Source organism: Gouania willdenowi, chromosome 16 (assembly GCF_900634775.1).
Source record: "Gouania willdenowi chromosome 16, fGouWil2.1, whole genome shotgun sequence".
In the NCBI taxonomy this organism is placed as follows: Eukaryota; Metazoa; Chordata; class Actinopteri; order Blenniiformes; family Gobiesocidae; genus Gouania; species Gouania willdenowi.
In genome coordinates, this window is record NC_041059.1 from 11,587,902 (window position 1) to 11,612,615 (window position 24,714).

General features: G+C 39.2%; 3 protein-coding genes across 4 annotated transcripts; 2 read left to right on the plus strand and 1 right to left on the minus strand.

The window, feature by feature from the left end:
* The first annotated feature begins 764 nt into the window (after positions 1 to 764).
* Positions 765 to 11,547, plus strand: p3h3 (prolyl 3-hydroxylase 3). The gene is made up of 16 exons (XM_028471774.1): positions 765 to 1,133; positions 1,664 to 1,848; positions 1,962 to 2,120; positions 3,743 to 3,935; positions 4,034 to 4,165; positions 4,238 to 4,380; positions 4,615 to 4,704; positions 5,201 to 5,253; positions 5,333 to 5,412; positions 5,490 to 5,617; positions 5,737 to 5,832; positions 5,918 to 6,068; positions 7,300 to 7,417; positions 7,637 to 7,712; positions 7,812 to 7,952; positions 8,922 to 11,547. Exons 1-16 carry the CDS (start codon positions 839 to 841, stop codon positions 9,093 to 9,095), a joined length of 2,214 nt encoding a protein of 737 aa, XP_028327575.1. The 5' UTR covers positions 765 to 838; the 3' UTR covers positions 9,096 to 11,547.
* A 2,628-nt stretch (positions 11,548 to 14,175) lies between these two features.
* Positions 14,176 to 19,810, plus strand: gnb3a (guanine nucleotide binding protein (G protein), beta polypeptide 3a). 2 transcript variants are annotated; one of them, XM_028471312.1, is made up of 9 exons: positions 14,176 to 14,311; positions 15,052 to 15,172; positions 15,450 to 15,595; positions 15,759 to 15,822; positions 16,171 to 16,333; positions 16,410 to 16,476; positions 17,326 to 17,527; positions 17,626 to 17,842; positions 18,710 to 19,810. In XM_028471312.1, exons 2-9 carry the CDS (start codon positions 15,116 to 15,118, stop codon positions 18,814 to 18,816), a joined length of 1,023 nt encoding a protein of 340 aa, XP_028327113.1. In that variant the 5' UTR covers positions 14,176 to 14,311; positions 15,052 to 15,115; the 3' UTR covers positions 18,817 to 19,810. The 2 variants fall into 2 exon arrangements, with proteins under 2 accessions (XP_028327113.1, XP_028327112.1); XM_028471311.1 differs by lacking the exon at positions 14,176 to 14,311 and adding an exon at positions 14,766 to 14,976.
* An 824-nt stretch (positions 19,811 to 20,634) lies between these two features.
* On the minus strand, positions 20,635 to 24,295 carry cdca3 (cell division cycle associated 3). The gene is made up of 6 exons (XM_028471310.1): positions 24,175 to 24,295; positions 23,040 to 23,213; positions 22,838 to 22,958; positions 21,892 to 22,755; positions 21,739 to 21,806; positions 20,635 to 20,750 (listed from the first exon to the last, which is right to left on the minus strand). The coding sequence occupies exons 2-6, from the start codon at positions 23,169 to 23,171 to the stop codon at positions 20,658 to 20,660; spliced, it is 1,278 nt and encodes a 425-aa protein (XP_028327111.1). The 5' UTR covers positions 23,172 to 23,213; positions 24,175 to 24,295; the 3' UTR covers positions 20,635 to 20,657.
* Between the last annotated feature and the right edge of the window lie 419 nt (positions 24,296 to 24,714).

Consider the following 24,714-nt stretch of genomic DNA (forward strand, 5'->3'; position numbering starts at 1 on the left):
TTCAGGCCTTGCAGATCCACACACAAATGTTCATAAGCGTTGTAAGAAATATGTTATTTTGTAGCTATATTGAAGGGTTTTATTTGTAAATAAAGACATGTCTTTGTATTTGTATGCTGTAATTGTTTGAGTGTGTCAAACAACAGCTTCTTGATTCTTATATATATTGTATCTGTATTATTATTTTTACATTTGTATTATCTATTATTATTATTATTATTATTTACTCTAATGTGTGCGCTTGTATTTAATCCTATTTAATAAACAGTCTTTTACTTAATTGTGTATGTTTTCTTTTCTTAGCATTTCTTCTTTTCATCTGCAATATTTCTCGGGCCATACGTGCCAAAGTAATCTCCCCCTTGGGATCAGTAAAGTGCATCTGATTCTGATAGGTATGTTTCTTATTTGCAAAACAAAATCCACTAGTATTTTGTGCATTTGAAACGTTGGCCGTCAGTAAAGCATGTTTTGTGTATTTTGGCATGATTTTATGCAGGTACCTTTCTTATCTTCTTTCAAGGCTTTTAAAATGACAATTAAATCATCAAAAATGATCTTATAATTGATAAATACAGTCTTCCATGTTGGTTATAAACCAGTTTGGGAAACACTGTTGTAGATTAGAGCTTTTTAAAAAGTGAAAATGATCTTTCTAAAACGGGTAAAGTAGAGTAGGGTGGTTCTAAAGTGGGGGAAGGAGGAATGGGAACTCCATCTCTGCTGTAACATTTCCATAGTCCCTCCTCCAGCCTCTGTCTGTCTGTCTGTCTGTAGGTCTGTCTGTCTATAGGTCTACATGTAGGTCTGTCTGTCTGTAGGTCTGCGTTACTGAAGCATGGCGCTGGGCTCACAGTCTCTCTCTGTGTACGTGGCATTGCTGTGTCTGTCTGCGGGTCTGTTGTTCGTTTCTCGGTCAGTCCATGGTGTCGGTAGCCCTCAAAGCTCGTCGCTCCTGCAGCCCTATGACTTCCTCTACTACAGCGGGGTGAGGGCTTACTTCTCCGGGGACTGGAGCAGAGCTGCGGAGCTTCTGGAGAAATCCATCGAGACCAAGCAGACCCTGCTGAAGGTCCAGAGGAACTGTTACCAGACCTGTGAGGAAGCTGGGTCACACTCCTTCAGTCAGCTGGGTGAGATGGTCCACTGAGAACACTGTAATAAACACTATTTATTCATGGTTGGCGTGTGTCTGCCAGAGGTGGTAACATCTGGTGATACGATTCGTATCCCGATACATAGGTCACGATACGAATATCGTGGAATTTCATTAAATTTGTAGATTTAGGGACGCTGAGATATCTACAACTGAATTATTTAGTAATTACACAATGATTCATGGCTTCTCTGTATTTTTTTTAAATGGTCAATTTAAACTTTAAATAAGCTGCTGATCAACTTTTCTTCAGGCAAAATATAATGAAAGTTACTGGTAAGAAAAGAAAAAAAACATTTTAATATAAGCTAGTGAGATCTTTCTGAATCATATTTTAAAGGTAATGTATTAATAACACGCAGATTTTGAACAAAGAGCACAAAAAACTGCAGTTATTTGTAATATGTAAGTTATAATCTGTTTAAAATGTTTTTTTTTAAGTGTTTGTACAAAGTTTTGTTCAAAATTCTGAAGCAAAATGACTGCTTTTCTGCTTCCTGTGTGTAGACACTGTGAGGGACTCTCTGTGGGACCTGTGGCTCCTGGACGGGGTCCAGCAGAAAGCCGAGTGTTTGAGGTTCTGCACCGGACGCCACATCACACCCACTGCGCAACTTCCTGTTTCCACTGACATCGATTATGAATTTGGCACTCGCAACCCATACAACTTTTTACAAGTCACCTACTACAAGGTGGGATGTTATTGTTCCCCAGGCAGCCATAAAGAACAAACTGACACACATAATTCCTTAAACCTCCTAATGATTGAAGGCTCTGTATTCCATACACTCTTTCTCCACTAAAGCTGGAGAAGCTGCAGAAGGCGGCGGCAGCAGCTCACACCTACTTTGTGGCCAACCCCAGTCACCTGGAGATGAGGAACAACATTGAGAAGTACCGACGCATGGAGGGCGTGACCGACGACGACTTCCAGGACCGAGAGGTTGAGAATGAGATACACTGGGTGAGTATGGGAGGAGCCATTGAATAGACAACAGATGTAGTTTATTCTAAACTATTTGATAAATCCTGCTGTAAAATTTGTCACATGTGCATTAGGTAGTTCATTTTCAGGTGTGATCTAAAACTGCAAATCATGATGACTTTTTTTGCTCTGCCCTGAGCACTATGTTGAGGTGCATGAAAATTGCTTAAAAACACTAATCCACAATATAGTCACAAAATGCAGGAGACATATGACTATTACAAAATACACAAAACCAATGAAAAACAGTTGGTAAAATTTGATATTAAAGGTGCCGTCTGCAACTCTCAGATCCTTCTCTCCCCCTCCCTCCCCGCTGCTCTCATGCCCTGCCTCCAAACTTTCCAAAGTCCTTCCCTCAGAAGAGCTAACAAGCTAACGTTAGTCCAACAGAAACGTCACAGTAATATAACATGCTTTGTTAAAAGCATTTGCTTCTCTCTCTCTATGTGCACACACCAGATTCTAGCAGCAGCAACAACACAGTGTCACTTACAGCAGCCACATGCAGGCTGCTGCGCACACACATAAACAACACATGCACCACAGAGTTCAATTACAAATCAAACATATTGTAAATCAAGCAGCAGTAATTACCTTTCAAGCAGAAAAGTCACCAATTCCATCTTCTACTCCTCCAGACTATACACTGTAAAAAAGACAGCGTTCCATCCCGGGAAAGGGGAGGGGCCTGTGAGCAACAGCTGTCAGACAGTCTGATTGGTTCTATTTGCTCGGTGCATTCTGTCAATCTGCCAAAGGCTGCAGGAGCAGCAGGGGGGGCTCAATGAGTCTGTTTTTTTCACACAAACTACTAGTTTGATGTAAAACTGTCCTTACATAGTGACAGCTTTAGCAAATATGACGAAAAGTCACTTTTATAAGAGTTGCAGACTGCACCTTTAAAGCAAAAAAGGAAAGTAATGTTATGTGATATAATGACTTTTCCTTTACAAATATAATGTATTCATGTTCCAGGGGCCAGCCTTCAATTGACCTCCTCAGCTTCCATTTGTGCATCTTTTTAGCGCTAATCAAAACGCATCACCTGGCGGGTCATTTACCACACGGTGCCCAAGTATAATATAGAATATAAAGATTGAACCCATCAATAGAAAAAAAGATTACACTGAAAAGAGGTCACTTACACTAAAGATGTACACTTAAAAAAAAGGAACAGTCAATGCAGGCTTGGTTTCTTAAGATCATTTTTATTGTCTGTATTGTACATGATTTTTGTAAAGTAAATAAAAACAGCCGTTTATTATCAACTAAGGACTACAAGCAGTGTGACTCACTCATTCTGATTTATTCAGTCCTCTTTGGTATAACACAATGAATCATAAATGATTAATGTAAAATGGCACACACAGCCGTTGTTTCCAATTTTCCAGAACTGATAATCAATCTGCATTATTTTCTTTATAAATTCGGTGTCGGATGTTTAAAACTGAATTATTGTCAGATATAAGGAAAATAAAACTGGACAGCTTTTTTTTTTCATTATTTAGATGCAAATATTATAATGAAATATTATAAATGTTGCATCCCTGTATCAAAGCTCTCTCTCTCTCTCTCTCTCTCTAAACCAATTGAACCAGGTCCTTTATGATGCTGCACTCCAGCATGAGGCCTCCTCTGACTGGACTCAAGCAGCAGAGAAATGGAAAGCCTGCGTGAATGAAACCCTGCGGCTGATTGAGGACTGCAGGGTGCTGTGTGAGGTCGCGCCCCAACACCTGCCGGAGGACAGAGGAGTGGACAGCCTTGATGGAGCGTTTGAAAAGGCTGCAGGTGAGCAGGACTAGTCACATGTTTCTGCTGGGGTTAGCGTTTCAGAAAGACAACAGAGTGTCAATTTCCTTGTTTTGTTGTTTTTTTTTCTTTCCCAGCTCTGAGTCTTTCTTTGCTCTCGTGTCGACACTACTGTGTGACTCAGGTCGCCACACGGCCTGGGAGGATTTCTGCACAGGAGGACCACCTCCCCACACAGCTGGAACATCTGCACATTGCACAGTTTAAAGGTTGTTCAGTCTAGTTTTCTATTGTTAAACATGATGTTATTACATAATTAATCTTTTTTCCTCTTCTCATAGCCAGGGATGTAAAAGGGGCTTTGCGGACCCTTCGCTCTCTTCTGATGTTCTACCCCTCTGATAAAGACTCCTTGGACAACCTGCAGCTGTACTATGAAACACTAGGGGGAGACACAGAGTCACCAGAGACACAGCCTGCTCAGGTACCATCAGGTCCAACACACCTAAATTAATACATATTATTATTATTATTATTATTTTTAATGAAGTCAGATTAAATACAGTCTTACAGCAGATAATATCTTGCAGCAGATTGGTGGAAAATCCCTGGTGGTGTAAATATAAATCCAGGACAAAGCTCACACTTCTGAACCATTGCCCCACTTTGTTAATTAAAGTCACCTGAAATAGTACGTTTGTCTCTGTTTGTCAAACAGGAGATCGTCAGCTATGTACAACGCTCTCTGCAAGAAAAGAAACTTCTGTATTTCGGTGTGGAAAACCTAGACTTCAGTTTTACAGACCCAGTAAGTTCTGACGCCAGATGAATTACTTCAGTAAAAAGAAAAATGGATGCTTTAAATCAGAGATGAGCAACTGAGCAAATGTGAATGTCTTATCCAAGGGCCACATTGTCAACATTCATGTAAGCATTTGAAATAACGACTGATCTGAGCATAAATACAAGAAAGAACAAAAGGTTTCTGTGTGATTTTGTTGTTGTTATGTATATTATTTCCCATTTTGTGTGTGTTTGTGGTTGTTTTGTGTGTTTTTCAAGTCATTCTGTGTATTTTTGTTGCTGTTTTGCCTAATTTATTGTTCTTTTGTTAATTTCTGTTCTCAATTTGTATATATTTTTTTTTTGTATATTTTTCAGTTATTTTGTGTATTTTTGAAGTAGATTTGATTATTTTGCTTGTCCTTTGTGTATTTTTGGCATCTGGCTTCGAGGTCGCCTGTTGCCATGACAGCTATAAATAGTTTCTCTACTGTGTGCCATTTGCTTTGTCTTGTTTGTAGGATCTTTGGACTCCAGAGGATGTTGTACCGAAAGCTTTAAGAGAGAGTTGGAAGTAAGACTCACACAAAAACCATCATACAGCCCCAATAGAAATGAATGGCTGTTACTTCATGATGGGTTTCTAATGGCAGAGCTGAAAGAGAGAAGATCAATGAGAAAATTAAGGAGGGAGAGAAGCAGGAGGAAGTGGATGACAGTGGATTTTTTTCAGGTGGGACTAATATTGGAATTTTTTTCATTCTCGTTTCTCGCTTCTCCTTTGTGACTTATCCCTCCTCCTCCTTCCAGGGGGTCCAATCCATCAGGTGGGTGTGACCATCACTATGGATGATGAGGTCATGAATGGGACCAATCGAGTCGTTCTTGATGGAGTCATGACGGAGAAGGAATGTGATAGGATCCTACATCTAGCAACAGTATGTTCCTCTTGTCTCACCCTCTCTATTGGTGTTTCTACGCTACAACTCTTCATCCAAAGTGTGCATGTGAGCGTGCATGTGTGTAGAGTCTCACTGTATCTTATGTTTCCCTGCAGGTTTCTGCCTCTGTTGGAGACGGTTATGGAGGACGACGGTCTCCACACACGCCTCACGAGACATTTGAAGGTCTGACTGTCCTCAGGGCGGTGAAGGTGTGTGTAGAGAAGTTCTTGTCAGCGATGTGGGGGGGGGGCATTTCTGCCTGTTTTGACCCTTGGCTGTGTCTCAACTTCACAGCTGGCTCAACAAGGTCTGGTGAACCATTCGGACGCACAGCTGTTACATGAGCTGGGTGAAAGAGTCAGAGTCCTGCTGCACTCTTACTTCAGGAGCCCCTCAGGGCTTTTTATCTCCTTTACACATCTAGTGTGTCGCAGTGCAGTTGCAGGTAAAAGCCACACGTTTCCTTTGTTTCTCTGACAAAGAAAACTCAAGTTCAATCCATTTGTCCAAGCAACTTAATTTAATTTGTTTTTCTTTAAATTATTTTCAGAGAAGTTCATAGTGTTATGTATTATTACAAGGCAGTATACAGGGAGGAGAGATTATTTGCATATACATACAGCATTATTGAACAAACGATTAGGGATAGACCAATATGTATTTTTTATTTATTTATTTATTTTTAATTTTTTTTTTTTTAGGGCCGGTACCGATACCGATTTTTTTTTTTTCCCATCAGCCTTAGCCGATTTTCCTGAGCCAATATTTGGAGCCGATACTACTTTTTCTCTCTCAATTTACATCATAATAATTACACAATGATGATAACAAATGATACGAGTCTCAATTTTTAAAGCAGGAACATTTATTGAAATTAACAAAGGTGAGGTAGAATGACAACAAGTAAAAAATATTTCGGCTCTCTGTAGATAATGCGGATCGGCGAACGCAGCAGCCCACATCGGCCAATGCCGATACACGTAAAAAATGCAAAAATTGGCCGATAACATTAGCCGGCTGATATATCGGTCTATCACTACAAAGGATGAATAAGTGACATAAATAAACCTAATAAAGCATGCAAGATTAAGATAAGAACAAAAGTAAAATAAAACACACCCCATCCAACCCATATCTACTCGCCCCACCCCAAGGACCCCAAGAATGGATCCAAAAGTTAAAAAAAGTAGTAAAGCTGTCCATAGTAAGGCTTTAAGAGTTCAGACAAAAATGATACATTATCAGGTTTAGCATGGTGCATTTCAGCTGCCCAACATTCCATGTTTTCAATATCAATAAAATCAAGCCACCATTTCTACACAGATAATATATGGGGAGGAGGGGCTTAACTTCATTAAGTTTAGGTGTGTAGAAGTGATTTCCAGCCCACATACGTAGAATGCAAGGCAGGTCCTCCACAGAGTGATCTAAGACTTCAATGCACTTCATAATTTTTACTAAGAATAAAATCGTTTATGTTTTTATTGATCATCTGTAAATATGTTCTTCTTTATGTTTAAATGTTTTAAAATTTAGGAATAGCTCAATTATTTCCACACCTATTTACTGTACACAGATTGTTGCTTGTTTACTTCTCTTTTTCTTAGAATCATTACATAATTTTCCTTATGATCATTTTGACACTTTGAGCCTAAAAGTATGATTTTTGCCCTCAGGTGAACAGGAGGGTAGGCTGGACCTTTCCCACCCAGTTCATGTGGACAACTGTCTCCTTGAGCCAGGGACCAATCAGTGCTGGAAGGAACCTCCAGCGTTCATCCACAGAGACCTGAGGTACTTTCAAACACATTGCATGCTTTTTCTTTGAATTAATAGTGATTTTTGGGAGAAGCTGAGAGGCAACGCTTGAGAATGTTGTACGTGCAAATAACACCCGAATAATTAGGAATTCAGTCAGGAATTTCTTTATTTGCAGCTTAAAGGAGTTGAGTTCAACTGCTTTATGTGGTGAAACCAATACTCAGTGGTTTTCTTGTGTTTCTTTTTGTACAGTGCCGTGCTTTACCTGAATGACAACTTTGAAGGAGGGGAGTTATTTTTCACAAACCGAGATACCAAGACCATCACAGTAAACCTATTTTATCCTCTGATTACACATTTGCTGACTTCAGGCTTTCTTTAAAACCTGCGTTATTGGTAAACTTCTGTGTTTCCTGTTCTTATCCAGGCACGGGTAAAGCCAAGCTGCGGTCGACTGGTGGGCTTTTCCTCGGGACCGGTGAATCCTCACGGCGTGACAGCGGTTAACAGCGGCCGGCGGTGTGCGCTGGCCTTGTGGTTTACAAAGGAAAAGCTCTACGGTGACAGGGTAAGCACTGCAACCTCTTAACTCCTCCTCTGCATCCTCTGCCTCAGGCCTGGTTTGTCAACTGCTGCTATGTGGCAGCTGATGCCGTGACTCCAGTCTGGCATAACAAGACCAGCTGAAGCGCAATGCAAATATGCTGCTTGTTTGCATGTTTTTTTCTGGACAAATAATGTCATTGTCCATTAGTTTGACAAATACTACGTGAAGAAAAGATCATTTAGTGTCTAATGTTTGTGTTTCAGACCAGTGTTTCTCAAGCTTTTTTAGTTCAAGTACCCCCTTTTCTCTTATTTCTGAATCCAAGTATCCCCTTTTGTCCGACTAATACATTTTGCTCAGATTACTATGAAAAAACAACTATAGAGCATAATGATGGAATGAATGAGTGATAACTCACATTTTTAACAATTTGATTTTGTAAATAAGTGGAATGAAACATTGTTTAGTGCAGCGGTTCCCAACACATTCTTATACATGGTGTCACGACCCCAAGGTTGAAAAACGCTGATTTAGTGCCTCCTGAATAGATTTATTTCTATAGTTTTAATCATTTCTGGTCATCTCCCGCCTGGTGTGGGACCAAGAATGTCTCATGTATTTTCAATTCATTTTCTAATCAAGATTATTTCCATCATCATTATTATGATTATCAATTTTGACTAAAAATAAATAAAATAAAACCCCATTGTTTTTATGCCTTAATTTGTTAGTTTTCCACTATTTCTCTCTCAAGTTCCCCCTTTAGTGTCATCGTGTACCCCTAGAGGTACACATAACACTGTTTCAGACGTCACTGCTCCTGCTATGTTGTGAGCTCTTCTAAAGAACTGCTGCACATCATTGATATTTATTCAGGAAGCTGTAATTAACTATTGAATGAGCAAAGATTTACATCATGTTTGCACTGGCAACAGGAAATAGAGAAAGAAAGGATTATTTTATTTAAATCTATCATTTTTTACTGTTCAGGAGCGGGAGGAGGCCGAGGACCTGTGGATCGCAGACGGACACGCTGCACTAAACAAGGATGAACGGGAGCCAGAGGGCAGCACCACCGCTGCTCGCAACACCCGGAACGCCCAGATCCCAAAGGAGGGTAGCAGGGGGCGAGGCAGGGTGACGGGGGGCAGAGATGAGCTGTGAGAGCCATGACCGACCCCACAGACTGCACGTGGAGGACTACTTTTTATACAGACAGTAAACACTGAGGAAAAACTCAACACCTCGTCTCCTCATGTGTCACTATTGTTGTCACAATAGTCATGTTGCTGCATTACTTTGACGTTTGCATGTGAGTGTGCGTATGTAGATATTGTTTTTGTTTTAAGTACAGTACATTTTTTTTAAATCGACAAAAGATTAAAAAAAGACAGTGTTTTAAATAAGAAGGGGAATAAAAGAGGAGGAGGTGTTAAAGCAAGGGCTGCAAAATCGGTAAAATCACAAAAAATAAAAAAATTTTTTAAAAAATCCAGAGATTTAATATTTTTCTCAATAGTTGAAACATGAGACAAGACAAGACAGAAAGGCAGAGGTGTGTAACTAGAAAGGTAGGGCCATTAGCAGTGGTGGGAACAGAGCGAGAGGTAAAAAAAAGGGAAAAAGGATAGAAATAGAGAGATTACAGTTAATCCGGCATAAATGAGTGCATTTGTTTATGAAGCTTAAAAAATCTCCCATTTAGAATATGGAATAGTAATCCAGCGAGAGATTATTTAATCATTCAACATTCTGTGGAGTGACACTCGACAGCCCACTTCCATCTTATCCTCCCCATCATAACCAGTGCCTCCATTCACCCCCTGCCTTCGTCTTCTGCATTAGGTACCCAGTCAAGTACTGTTTATGGCCCATATTAACACTCTCACTCCCCCCTGTGTTATAATCCCCCGCTGCTGCAGAATTGGGTCGGCTGTCCTGTTTAATGGAGCCTTAGCTTTTACCTTTTTGCTCCCTGATACACACTGAAATCATGTCGTCCCCTCAAAGTCTGTGGTAATCTTCCCATAAGTAGGTGTTATTTTTCCATAATGCATCCTGGATATCCTCACATTAAGCACTCCAACTGTCTTCTGTTCTAATTTTAGTTTTTGCAGAAAAGTGTACATCTGATTTTAGTCATTGCTTTACATTTTATTTGAGTGATAGAAATGATGTGAGTTAAGAAACTGTTCTGAACTCTTCTGAGCATCTACTTTATCATTTTCAGTCTGATACTTTATTTCTTTGTTAAGGCGCATCAGAAATAAAAAGCCGTATTTGTCAGGATTTAATGTTAGAGACCCAAGCCTTTGTTACAATTTCATGCCACGGCAGCTGTTTATGGATGACACGTTAGTAGTTTAATCCTGTCATCCCTCCAACCCCTACTATCCTGTACCCCCATTTAGTCAAAACAAGTTCAAAGGTCAGGGATCATTTGTAGCTCCCACAGTTAGGAAAAACAAGTTGTTCAGACAAAGAAATCCCTTGTTTTGTTTGTTGATTTTATTGGATGGAAACTAAATCAACCTTGTTTTAGGCTTTTTTAATTCAAAATTAAAGAAGCCTCTTAGAGGAGAGGTGAAACAACTTCAAGCTGAACTTCAAATCTGTTTTTTCTTTCTTTTCTTTTTTTCAATTAAGATTTTATTGTATTTATGGAATTACTAAATAAATACATTTATTTTATTGCATAACTGTGACCATCAACAGGAAGGGAAGGGAAAGAAAAACGTTATTAGAGGAAGGATATAAAAAAAGAGTGCAGTGTTACACTGAGGTGAGGGAGAGGGAACAGGGAAGAGGGAGTCAGGGTGGGATGATGGAAGCGGGCAAATCCGTTTTTTCTTAGAAGCAACAGCAATGGTGTCTTACTGCTAAAAAAACAGGGTTTGAGTCCAGCAGGTTCAAGTCTTTCTTGGTTTAATGTCACCCTGAATGTGCGTTCCCATGGTCCTGCAGTTTCCCACAGTTACAATAATATCATTCTGATCAGGATTAATACACAGCTAGTTACAGTGTCTCCTACAGTCACTGAGGACGCTCCAACCATTCTATCAGACATGGTTTGGGACTGATGGAGGAAACAGCCAAACTCCACACAAAAAGACAGGGCACACCTGTGCTTCAACCCACAACCTTTTAGCTGTGATGGAGCATTAGCTATCAACTGACAGCTTTCAAATCCTGATGCCCAAATTTTAACGCACAAATTAGTTTATTGGTGTTACCACGTAACGTTAGACAAACAACTCACACTGTAAAGAATCAGGTTCGGCAGTTGTTCAGATAACACAACAAAATTCCAATACAAATTCATGTATGGAAGATAAAACAGTTTTTAGTTTCTAAATATTTTATAGAATGCAGTAGTAGTAGTTTATCTTTTTTATTTTAACAAGGCCATTCAATGGTTAATAAATAATCTCATTTTGTCAACAGTTAAGCTTAAGGAACACCCATCCCTGTGCAGGATAAGTGCACATATAAGATGAGACAAGTGTGTTTACTTTTGTCTGAAACGTAATGCCTGTATATCCTGTTTGCTACTTAGAATTTTGGAAATAAGACAAACAGAATTTTTTGAAGTCCCAATCCACTCGAATGAAATATTTAGGACAACTTTGAAACAAAAAGGATGAAAAATGACAGTTGTTTTTTTAGCCCAAGCTATTTATTAATGCAATTAGCATTGTCAGCTTTTCTTAAACTGCAGCCCAGAGCCTCATGTTTAAAATATCTGTATTAATCATAAGAAATGAAAGCATTAAAATAAAAAATAAAAATACACATTTATATGGCCACAGCTGCAACAATTACAATAATGAGCATAAAACTCTTTCGTTCGTTATTTTTGCCCAACAAAATGAATGAACCAACAATCTTCATTCAATAATGCAAAACCCAAATCATGAATTGGGTCCAAAATAGCTTTTTTTGTTATGAAATATTGACAATCTTTAAGGTAACTAATAGCACAGACAACAGGACGATTCCTAATGAGTAGCTAACCCTGACTCGTTTGTTGCTTTGAATCAAAATGTGCAGTTTTCATTGGATGATCCTGTTGTTGGATGATCAGTACAAAACTCTCCAACAATGGCCAAAAATAATCCCAGCTTGCATCATGGCCATGGTATTCCTGGTCTGCCATAAAGTTGTATCCCATAATAGAGAGTGTGAGTAATGCTGTTTCATAACTAATGCAGGTGATCTGCTGTTCATGCTTAGCTGCTGCTATGTGCACAGTGAGAAACTCTCCTCTGGATGCCTGCAGGTATTTCTTTCATCAGCGCTGTACCCCGTCTGATCTCTGCACGTCTCCCTCCATGACCTGCAAACTTTCTAATATTAGCTCCACTTCAGGTTTACCAAACACAAAGCCCCCTGTCAGTGTGAAGTCCTGCAAAGACTACCTCAGCACCATAAAAAGCCATGTTTCCAGGTCCTTCATTTTTCCTCCTACCCCTCCCCACCATGATTTCCATTTCTTGGATTTTAATACAGATCTACCCTGACTCATGTCTTGTGATATGACCCCTCAGCCTTGTTCTGCACCTTGTTTGGTTTCCTTTGCTGTCTTTTTCCCCCCTTTCTGTCTCTCTTACCCCAACACTCAAACCCCCCCCATCCCTGCCCTCCCACTCCTCTCTCTGTCCATCCCAGGGTTTATCTCCTCATCACTGATCTCTCTTCATCCCTCCAATCCTCATCTGTTCCTCATAGGAATAGAGGACAGGGTGAGTGACGAAGGAACACTGCCTACGCTGTGTGAAACCAAAAGTGAATGAGCGGTGGAGAGGACAGCGGTTCTGAACTTATGACCACAACCAGGACACTGCTGAAGGACGACTGACCAAAGAGCCATCGAAACACCTCAGAGGGGTCACCTGTTGGTGAGTTAACCAACTTTGTTCCATGAAGATGCGAGACTGACATGTTGCTTGGGATGATGATCAGAAGATTGGACAGAACTCATCTTAAGCCTGAGATGAGGAATTCAATTGGTTAAGATCCTGCGTTGTGATGTTTTGTCTCCAGAAATGTTCTCAGAGCATCTTAGAGTTATAATGTGTTGTTTAAAAGAAACAACTGACAAAGTTTTCATAGAACTTTTTGGCTTAGTTTGTTTTGGCAAAGCTACAAAGGACGGCTGATAATGTAATGATGTAATTCAAGGCAAGGCAAATATATTTGTGTAGTGCATTTAATACACTATATGTAGGCATGCAGGTAGACATTTGCCTGGCAATGCTTTGATAATGATGGCTACTAGTCAATGCAAAGTCCTGATAATAAATACAAGCGAACAGTAGGACACACAGATTTGTCGTGGTGTCTTTTGTAATAAAATCAGTTTATAAAATCATTAAACAGCAGGCCTAGTTTTTACATATGTATATAGTTGTTCTTCTCTACCTTCTATATAAGTCTTATCCTCAGTAAGGTTGCTGGTGTTGGTCGGTTCCTATTGAAGAACTCTCCAGGCATAAATTTGAGCACACTGGACAGGAATCCAGTGTTTTTGCAAATTAAAGCACGCTCTGACACCAGCTCTAAGGTCCAGTCCCGCCTTCCATCATCACCTTTCCTCCACTTCATCCTCTATCTGTCCCCTCCCTCATTTCCATCTCACTATCAGCCCCCCATCCCTTTCTCCATCTCTTATCCAGATGCAAAGAGCAGTCAGTAATCGGATGAGAGCAGATTTGATTCAAAAGGCTTCCCTTAAAATCTCAGCCAGCAGGATTTAAACTCACTCTCCTGCCTGGGCTCTTACCGTCCACCCCCTTTAACCACCCACCCCTACCCCCTACCCTGTTAGCTTGCTCTTCTCTCTGACACTGTTAATGCACTTCACTGTCATGTAAACTCCTAGCTGTCATTTAATCACATGAAACAATAGCAGAGACCCAGAACCAGGATGGCAAAAGGGTAATGGCATGACTAAAACACTCATTTTTGATGCTATTTGCACATTGAGAACAAAGGCAAGGACTTAAATCCCCTGATAGCAACATCAGTTTGAGGTCATGGCATCATACTAAAGGTGCTAAGGTGTTTAAAACACTGGAGGAGTATAAAATTAAAATTTAAAACTGTTTTTTTTTTTTTTTTTTTTTTACAGTTTTACTCCATCATACGCAGACTTTTGGTAAATAGGGATGAGTGCATACAAATCCAATTACATTCTTTGACAAAGTCACTCCCTTCTTCACTGCCTTCCAGTCCTTTTTCACTTCAAACAAATTAGAGGCAAATTTACCCGGTGGTGTATTTAGCCACTGATACTCATTCAAATCCAATCCTGAAAGAGAGGAAGAGGGAGAGATCACGGCAGGAAGACGGGCGATAAAAAAACAACTCGAGTTCTGGAGGTAATGATGACGGAAAAAGCTTTTTTTCTTGACTGAAAAACAAAGATGTTTCTAATATCTGTTGGGTTTGATGAACGTTGTGTTATTCTTCTTGTGTTCAGTGAGTTGAGGGTCATGTGTCGGGCCTTCCAATATCCAGTTTTTGACTGCCTCTTGATTACATTTGTCACACTGCCTGAGTCTGACCATTAGGTGATTGGTTTACTGCTCATTTCATCATGATATTACCAAATTTAATAGCATCAACATTAGGGTGAGGACTCAGTGGAGTGATAAATGGCACAAACTCCCCTTATCAGGGTTGTAAAAATGTAGCAGAGTGGGAGGCGACTGGCTGTGAGCTGATACTCTGGTGACATTATTATACAGGACATACAGGTTTTTGTGTGTACATTTAGGGTGAGGATTTGTCACATCTTCTCATGAGCAAACTTTCTCTGTTGACGTTTGAATATTCATAGATAGTGTGCAAGCTCACACTGTAGCGTAGGTGTGTCCTGTGGGTTTTGCTGCGTTCGTGTGTATTTACGAAAGTTTGCAAAGCAGCCGAGGGCCGGTTTGACTTGCAAAATATCGATACTTGGTGGACTGACACCAGTGAGGATAACTAGCACAGACAGGAGCTGGGAAAACTTCACCATGAAGCAGTAGTGCAGACAAAGCTGGTAAACCATGGAATGTACTTTATTGTTTTCTGATGACCAAACTCTATTTATGTTATTTGTTCTCTCTCTTTACAGGATTCTCAACTTTCCTGATATCTCTTATTGTCTCCATTGGTGACAGTGCCTGACAACCATCGCCATGGGTGAAATGGAGCAATTGCGAAAGGAGGCTGACAACCTCAAAGACCAAATTACTGTGAGTGGAACCATCGCATAAACCAGCAGAGCATCCAAACACTAACAGAACCCTCTGAAATACAGTATTTGATTTTTGTTGTAACATCTTAAAAGTAGTGAGACAGTCCTTACATCTTTATGTCCGCAGCTTCAAACTTATTATTTATGATGAAATGTTTTATAAAGTACCAATTTTATTCCAAATGCCAGTACTGACACATTTCTGGGTGTCACTGTGCTCGCCCTTCAGAAAGACCAAGGTGTTTACTTGACCACCTTGATTTGCATTTTTTCAGGCAGCTCGTAAGGCAATGCAGGACACCACGCTGCAGGAGGCTGCGGCCTCCATCAATGTGGTGGGGCGTGTCCAGCTGAAGACCAGGAAAACCTTAAGGGGTCACCTTGCAAAAATCTATGCAATGCACTGGTCAACTGACTCAAAGTAGGTACCGGTACAAATGTTGTACAATTCAAGGTTAAACACGGTTCCTGTCTTACGTTGCTGCCAAATTCAGATTCACATTAAACACATTACGCAACAAATATCAAATGTGAATATTAGCTACCTAATTTTTTATTAATGCAGTCTCTTTTTCAACTGTCAGACTATGTGTCAGCGCTTCACAAGATGGAAAACTCATTGTGTGGGACAGCATCACAACTAACAAGGTAGGAGTAAATCCCTTTGTCCCTGTTGGGGGATGATAAAGATTACGTTGACCACCATAACTTCAAGTGTTGCAGTTTATGAAGTTAGGAAACAAATGAACTAAAACTATAAAATCAAATATGCACATTTTATTTTAAATCCAAGAACATACACTCGAAATAATATCAAAACTGCAAATATTGACTTGTTTAATGTTGATCTAGAATGATCCAAAATCAACACACCTGCTTTGCATGTGTTAAATAATCATTGTTATTCTAATAAGTTCTTATTCATACTGAGAATTTTTCTCATGACATTCAATTATTTTTGAGGGTTAAGCGTGTTTGTCTCCTGTGTGTCCCCAGGTGAATGCGATTCCCTTGAAGTCCTCATGGGTGATGACCTGTGCCTACGCACCTTCAGGAAACCTGGTAGCCTGTGGCGGCCTTGACAACATGTGCTCCATCTACAACCTCAAAGGAAAAGACGGGAACGTGAAGGTCATGCGTGAGCTGGCAGCACACACAGGTAGCAGAACGACAGTGGTGTAAAATCTTGAATCTAATTTTGCCATTTTACGTGAACTATCTCTGTTTTTGTGCAGGTTACCTCTCCTGCTGTCGTTTCCTCAGTGACAGTGAAATCATCACCAGCTCAGGAGACTGTACTTGGTAAGAGTACAGCATGAATTCACCCTTAACAGATGTTCAAATCCCTTAAAAAAGTAGTTTATTTTCAGAGGTGAAAGTAACAGATTTCAAGTATTCAAGTTACTGTAATTGAGTTGCTTTTATGGGTACAAGTACTTTTTTTAAGTATATTTCAAAATCATTAATTTTACTTGTACTTAAGTATATTTTAAAATAACTAAAGTAATTCATTACATTTCTACACCCAACTGTTACAGAGTAAATTACAATTTTTTGTTTAAAAATTATGAAACTACAAAAAATGTAATAACCAGACAACAATGAAATGCATCACATCATAGCCAACCAACCAGATTAAACATAATGCACGCCACCGAAACATTTAATGCAGGTTATTTTCTCAGTTTTAAAGTTCATAAATTTAGTTATGCTTAGGATTTTTTATTTTTTTTATTTTGAATTGAATTCGTTAATGTTAGTTTATTTCAAAAAATAATTGTACATTTTGACACATTTTTAATTTTATACAGATGCCTTTGTGGAAAATAAATTAAGTGTAATTGTGCAAGATTTCGTCTCTTCCTTTTTAAGTTTATACATGAGATGTTTACTGTATGCAAAGGAACCGTGGTAAGATTTATGACCAAATATAAACGTGGGGCGTGAAAGTAACTAGTAACTTTTCCTTAGAGTACTATTTAATTGAGCTACTTTTTACTCTTACTTAAGTATTTTATGTATGACTTACTTGTACTTGAGTACAATTTCAATCAAGTAACAGTACTTCTACTTGAGTAGGATATATCAGTACTCTTTACACCTCTGTTCATTCTTGTGATTACATTTTGTCATTAATTGTCCTTATCCTAGTGTGCTGTGGGACATCGAGACCGGGACTCAAAAGACCATTTTTGCTGGACACCAGGGAGACTGCATGTCCCTGGCCGTGTCCCCAGACTTTAAGTTTTTCATCTCAGGAGCGTGTGACTTCACAGCCAAGCTCTGGGACATCAGGGAAGGCACATGCAGACAGACCTTTGGAGGCCACGAGAGCGACATCAACGCAATCGGGGTGAGAACGAAGAAAGCTGCTCAACATCCAGTTGCCAACACTGACTAGATTTGTCTAGAATAAACTACATCCTTGACCTGTATTTCTTTTTCTTTTAGTTCTTTCCTAATGGAAACGCTGTGATAACCGGATCAGACGACGCCAGTTGTAAGCTGTACGACCTGCGAGCTGACCAGGAGCTCATCACCTACCAGGACTCCAGCATCATGTGTGGTGTGACCTCCCTCGCTCCATCTTTGTCTGGACGTCTGTTACTGGCTGGCTACGATGACTTCAATGTCAACATCTGGGACACTCTCAAAGCGGAGAGAGTGGGTAAGTGCAAAGACAACACCATGTTACTTCTGGTTCCCAGAGTGTAGTGCCTAGTACGCTTATCAATAACAAACAAGTGTGAAGTCCAAGATGGTTTGGTCTGAAAAGGCCCAAAGAGGCTAATCCAGGGGTCACCAACCTTTCTGAAACAGTATAATCTGAAGGGCTACCAGTTAGAAAAGCACTTTTTAAATACAAAATTTTCACGGTTTCACTTTATTTAGAAGGTAAGATAGTAAGGAAGGCTAGCAGTAACTTAAAAATGTAGCAAATGTTTAAGTCTCAACATGCAACACTTTATTTCTTCTGATTTATGCAATTTCATTTGCATTACATTTCATAGAAAAAAATCTTCCTATTTTACTCACTACTAACAATGTTTGTAACTAATCGTATAACGTAACATTTGTCAAATATATCAATTGTCAGATTTTAGAATTTACGTAACATACCACAACGCATACACCAAATCTGCAACACTGAAAAACATTTAAATGTTTCAGTGGAAATAAACATTTAAAGATGGTAATTTAATACTAAAACTTTATCACGTGCAATAGTATTTAACTCTACAAGATACTAACTACATCTGTCATATTCAATTAAATTCAACTTGATTTATAAAGTGCAAATTACAACAATAGCATCTCAAAGTGCTATCAAAATATAAAGTTCTTAAGAAAAAAAAAACCCCACAAATCCACATGTATTTATCTTTGTGAGTTTGAATTAAAAGTAAATCAGATGCCCTCAGCAATGAGCTCCATTTAAAATCTAACATGGTCCATTTGGGCTACCGTGTCAGTGACCCCTGGACTAATCTAAAGGTCCCTAAAACTCCTGTGTTTTCCTCCCTTTGATCTTCAGGTGTTTTGGCCGGTCATGACAACAGAGTAAGCTGCATTGGCGTGTCTTCAGACGGGATGGCATGTTGCACAGGATCCTGGGACAGCTTCCTCAAGATCTGGAACTGAGCTGGTTCTCCAACAGCCAGTAGAAAGATAGCTCTTCCCACGTATGTTTAGGGAGACGACACATAGGGTGAGAAGAAGGTGATTTAATCGTGCCAAGCTCTACTAAACGTTGGAGAGGAGTTGCGATGTTAATATTTTCTTATTTGCCTGTCACGTTGCATTTTGTCCTTTGTTCTCACATTATGGGGATTTTTGAGAGATGGGACACTGACATATGTAGTGGTTCTCAAAAAAAAATAAAAAAATTTTCCTTTCAGTAATAATTCAAATAATGATGACATATGTGCTTTAATCGCAAAGATTGAAAGAATTCCCAATGAGAATAGTTGCCAAATGGAAATGGTAGCATCACCATCAGAGGAAAGGACCAGGCTGTGTAGGCCACAAAAGCTCTATTAGCAGTTCTATAGCTTAGCCTACATCCTATGACTACTATGAGCTTCTGTGTTTTATTATGTTATTTAGTTTTAGTTTAGTTCATGCTTCTAATCACTTGTCTATTTTCTAACTTTAACTGAATTGGAGTTTATATTTTGCAGATGTCTACATGTGTGTGTTTTGTATGTAATAGGTGGGACACTTTAACTTGGATATATCGGGTCTCAGCTCTGGATAGCACAGGCTGAAATGTGCTTCGGCGCAACCGCTAAAGTGACAGATGGAACACGAAATGTTTTTCATGGCTCACTAAGCATTTACAAAAAACAAAAAAAAAAGAAAGGATGACCCATTTGTCTCAGGACAGGACTCTTTGTAGAAGTGTTACATGGATAACTGCTATTGTGTGCATTTGAAGAGAAAACCGTCTGGAAGGATGAAATTAAACATGCTTCGATCTCCCACTGCATCCTGAAAGAGAAACTCAAATGACTGTGTAAATAGAGTTTTAAAAAGTAAAATATTCGAACTTAAGATAGAAGTTGAACTTTTTCTGACTCTGGATACACACTGTGCAAAGCAATAAACCTCAATAAACATCTATTTCTTCAAACAAGCTGCTCATGTTGATCTTATTACATGCCTAAACCATAACGTAATGATTTGGATCAACAGTTTGGGTTGGATGCTACAACTCAATGGACACTATACGTATACATGCAATAGTTGCATCTTAAAGACGAAGCATTGGGAATTTCTTAACAATGCATCGAAAATACTAAACACAGTAGCTGAATATCTTTCCTGGTACATCAGATCTTTTAAATTTTCACTTTTTTCTGAAGCCTTGTTAAGTTCAAACCACTACAAATTCTTTATACTGCAGTTTGCGGACACAAAAACCTGTTAGCATGGGACTTTTAAAAAGTCCTGCTGTGCTATAATAAAAAAGAAAGGACATGTGGTACTTTAAAAAAGGTTTGCATTCAATCTGAGAACATGTATTCTTTCATGTTTCACCTTCTAAGTTATCCAATATGCAAAATAACTATATTTATTTACTGAACTTATACAAGAATAAGTCGAGTTTAGCAATATGCAGGTGAGTCAAGTGGAATAGAATTGCTATTTATAGAGATTCGTTTTCGATACACACTTATCTTAATTCATGTCTTTATATTTTGTTCAGCGCTTTGAGATGACTTTGTTGTATTTTGCGTTATATAAATAAAGCTGAACTGAATTGGTACTGGAGGCTATCTCAGCTTTTAGAAGGAATAAACACCATGTACAAGCATGCTAAAAAAATTATTTGAATAAAAACTGTTTAAAGCCAAAGAAAATTGGTTTATTCTTATTTACATCACGACATTGACAATGATTTCAAGCAGTTGAGTAGCCTATGTACAGAGAATAAAAACAATACACATAAAAGCACACTGAAGACGTGGAAAACAAAAAATTTATCTATTCTCTTTATTCAGGGACACTGCCAGCACGCGCTGGTCCATCTGTCTGAGCCTCTGCTTCTCTGGGGTCGACACTTTTCCCTTCGTCTGGAACAGGAAAAGAAAATCAATTTATCAGTGAGCAACTGATGAGTCAGCTTTTGGACAGATCTTTATTTTTTTTTACACATCCTCTAATACAATAATTCTGTATCAACAGTATATCTACAATTTTAGGCTTAATTGGGCACATTGAAGGAGGGTCAAAAAGTTCAACAATTTATGTAAAAATATGAATGAATACAATTCTTGTTCATTTTAGAAGCCCATTTCAAACAAGGTACATGTGAAACAGATTTTACATTTAGCCGATTGACAATAAATTGTACCATGACTACTGAAATATAAAGCTTCAATCACAAATCATCTGGACCACATGAATAAATTGTGTGAATACCTATGGTCACTCTTGCTAGGTCACAAACGCATGATAAAAATGAGTTTTTTTATGACAAAAAAAAAAAAAGTGATTTCCAAATCATAAAGGGCTTTGGTAACCATTGCTTTCCTGGTTAGAATCTACACATAAACATGGCCTGGAGTTGGTTTTGAAGTTGTTGTTGTGGCAGTAGGGTTGGGCGATGTGGTCCAAAACACACATCTTGATATTTTTCCTTAAAATGGCGATATACGATATAAATATCTGTATTTGTAACTAAATAAAATCTTAAAAGAGAGACATTTCAGAATTACATTTTCTGATGTAAAATGCCACACGGGTTTATGTAATTACAAACAGCTGCTCAAGATGTGCCACTTATGACTTTTTCTCCTCTAAGGGACAGCACATGTGAGTGAGTTCTTTAGTGTAGCTTGTTTAGAGGAAGCTCTAACTGTGCTTTTCATGCTGTTCTGAGTAGCAGTGATAGCAGCAACTCCTAAAGGACTACTACTATTTCCTACTGTATTTTAATACAAAATATGCTATAGAATAAAAATGTATCGATATAGATGATATTGTACATTTTCTATATATCGCGAAAACAGAAATCTCAATATATTGTCCAGGCCTAATGTCATGGAGTTGTTATTGTACCTGAGAAAGTTGTTCCCTGGGTGAGTTGGTCCCTTTGATGATCTGCAGAGGGGAACGTCCTTCAGAACCTTTGGAAAGAAGACAAACAAAAGAAAGAATTTAGCAAGAAAATCATGTGATGAAAACACATCTTGTGATAAACTTCAAACGCACCTCTCTGCTTCAGTTTTGGATGATGTGCCTTATTTTCATTGGTTGCGTTTTTCACAGCCACACTGACAGCGAGCGGAGAGGAGCCGCCTTTCCCACGCTGACCCTGCAGTCCTCTGCTCCTGAGCCCTGACGCTCCAAAGCCTTTTCCCAACCACTGCGGTTTAAACACCACCTGACTGGGACTCCTGGAGTCAAAGGTGGGGCAGCGGATGCCGCTGCACTCCTGTGGAATCTCTGGGCTGGGAACGGTTGGTGGGTCTGATGGAGAGGCCTCTGCAGGTAAGGATGGCTCTTTATTCAGCTTTTCTTCTGGAAGTGACTCAACCAAGGGTTCATCCACATCGGTGTTGGAGCATGACTCAGCACTGGATTCGGGTTTAACTTCAACAGAGGGAAGGGCGTAACAGTGATCCGGCTCTACCTTTAGCTCAGCTGTTGAGGCGTGTTCGTCTTGCTCTTCAGCGAAGACGTGGGATGAAGTGGTTCCCTCATGGTACGCTATCAGGCTCATGCTCATCCTCTTGCGAAGAGGAGACTCCTTCGCTTCTTCAGCCTCGTCCAAACTAATGTCCACTTCAGTTTCGATCTCCACCTCCACCTGTGGCTCTTCAAGCAGCACAAAAGGGCTTTGATTGTCTTCAGTCTGCAGCGTAGGATTCACAGGGGTGGCTAGAAGCTTAGCGTGTTCAGCTAGAGAGCCAAAGTCACGAGGTAGCCGCTGAGGTGTGAGGAGGGGCTTCGTGGAGGCCAGGTTTTCTCTCTCCACAGTATCATCTGTGTGTTTCTGAGAACCTTCTGCAGCATCGTTTTCCGTCTCGTGGTGGAAAATCATCCCCAAGCGGCGAGCGAAGGACCCGACTGTTGCTGAGGAGTAGTTTGTTTTGGAAAATGATGCAACTGAATGAAATTAACCAACCTGAAAAACAGTTTGCAAATGTGTTTTTACCTCTCATGACTTCTCTGACCGGGGTCCGGGTTATTCCAACAGATGGTGAGCGAGGATCAGTAAAACCCTGCAGGGACTCACTTTTCAGCTGGGTTATGGTTTTGAATCCAGGTCCATTAACCTAGTGAGAATAAGAACCCATATTTACAGTAAAATAGAAAGTTCACATCTCATCTGGTAGACCATGAACCAGATCACTCACCTGAATGGGTGTTCGATCGATACCAGTAGAAGGAGAGCGGGGATCGACCAAATGACTGACGTGGTTCTTTTTGATCGCTAGCTCTGGTTTCACCTCTTCAGATGGTCCCATCTTGCTCTCACTTGATCCCATAATGCACTTGTGCTTTAATATCACGCTTAGGAAAGTATAAAACTGAAATACAAATTTCATTGTTGTCAATCTGAGGCTGAGCATAAAAATATAATGAAACACCTATGAGACATAATTAAAGTTCGAAGTGTCTATTGATACGAAAATGTATCAATAGTCTCCAGGACTATGGGTACGTTTTCCGGACCTTTTCTACATAAGCGTAATGTGCCTATGCTTTTCACTGTGTCAGGATGGCCGAGTGGTCTCGGCGCCGAACTCAGCGATACTTCCTGTCATTAACGTGGGTTCGGATTCCACTTTTGTCATATATATATTTTCATTTTAACATATCTATATTTAAATATTTATTAAAATACATATACAATAAAAATAAACATATTAGGGTATTTCCTGGGTTAGGGATAAAATAAAAGGGTTAGCTAAAAATAAATATGAGCGAAAATAAAACTGACGGAACTTTAAGTCACTTGGTGCACCTATCACGTGACCTAAACCGACAAATGAGGGGCACTACGTATGAATAGCCACGACATTAAAGTTTAAACCACAATAAACTTCGCAAAAAAAATTAATGCAAGCTAGAGGAATGAAAAATAGTTAAATGTGAACTCAGAATATGTGCCTACTACTGGTGTTAAATACTTTAAGTCACTTTGTTTGTATCTAGAAATGATAAGATCCGTTTTTCTTACACTAAGCAGAGCATTGAGCAAACGTCGCTTGTAGTAGTTTTGCATTAATTAGAAATACTGCAACATTAGAGTTTAAAGATAACCTTTTTAAATCGAGTTAAACTCATTTTAAACCGATTTCACATGCTTTTACTTTGAAAATACAGTTAACTTGTGCACACGCGTGGTTTTACCGTCTAATCGAAGGTGAAAACTACGGTATTTACTCTTTTGTTACCGATGTATTTTAAAACAGGACCACCAAAACAGTTTATTTGTTTAACTAATCTACATGTACAAACCCGGTAATGATTTAGTATTTTGCTTACCTTGATTTCTTAGTCTATGATCCAGAACCTTTCACTTATTCCTCACAGGAAACAAACAGCACCAACTACTTTAAACCTATTTAAATGCCGCGGATGCGTACGTTGACATTTTGAATCAACCAATCAACGCACGAATGCGGTTAATCTCTTCACAGCTGATTGGCCGGGTTTCCGGAAGTGGGCGTTGCATCGGTGGGATAACGCATTTTTTAAAATATTTGAACTTTGACCCCTTTTTTATTTTTTATTATGTATTTATTTTTAACAACGAGGCGTGATGTGGGAATCTTTTTAATCTAATATGAACTAAAGAAATCGCGGAGAATAACGGGCACAAAAAACAAACCAAAAACACGAATGAAATCCAATAATGTTTTTGTTTTGTTTAAATTTTACAATACAAAAACGTCATGTTAGTTTGCCACATAGCAACCAAAAAAAGGACTTTAAAAACATGCATTGTGTAAAAATAAAGCATTTTAAAATACGACATAAATGTGGGCAACATAAATAAAAGGAAGGTGATAATAAAAACCCAAA

Excerpts from the sequence above, each read along its gene's own strand:
- p3h3 (XM_028471774.1), top strand. The coding sequence starts at position 839 with ATGGCGCTGGGCTCACAGTCTCTCTCTGTGTACGTGGCATTGCTGTGT. Across the intron at positions 2,121-3,742 it reads TTGAGAATGAGATACACTGG|GTCCTTTATGATGCTGCACT; the intron begins GTGAGTATGGGA and ends CAATTGAACCAG. Across the intron at positions 7,713-7,811 it reads GAGATACCAAGACCATCACA|GCACGGGTAAAGCCAAGCTG; the intron begins GTAAACCTATTT and ends GTTCTTATCCAG.
- gnb3a (XM_028471312.1), top strand. The coding sequence starts at position 15,116 with ATGGGTGAAATGGAGCAATTGCGAAAGGAGGCTGACAACCTCAAAGAC. Across the intron at positions 15,596-15,758 it reads CACTGGTCAACTGACTCAAA|ACTATGTGTCAGCGCTTCAC; the intron begins GTAGGTACCGGT and ends TTCAACTGTCAG. Across the intron at positions 15,823-16,170 it reads ACAGCATCACAACTAACAAG|GTGAATGCGATTCCCTTGAA; the intron begins GTAGGAGTAAAT and ends GTGTGTCCCCAG.
- cdca3 (XM_028471310.1), bottom strand. The coding sequence starts at position 23,171 with ATGGGATCAAGTGAGAGCAAGATGGGACCATCTGAAGAGGTGAAACCA. Across the intron at positions 22,756-22,837 it reads GGTCAGAGAAGTCATGAGAG|CAACAGTCGGGTCCTTCGCT; the intron begins GTAAAAACACAT and ends ACTACTCCTCAG. Across the intron at positions 20,751-21,738 it reads CCAGGGAACAACTTTCTCAG|ACGAAGGGAAAAGTGTCGAC; the intron begins GTACAATAACAA and ends TTCCTGTTCCAG.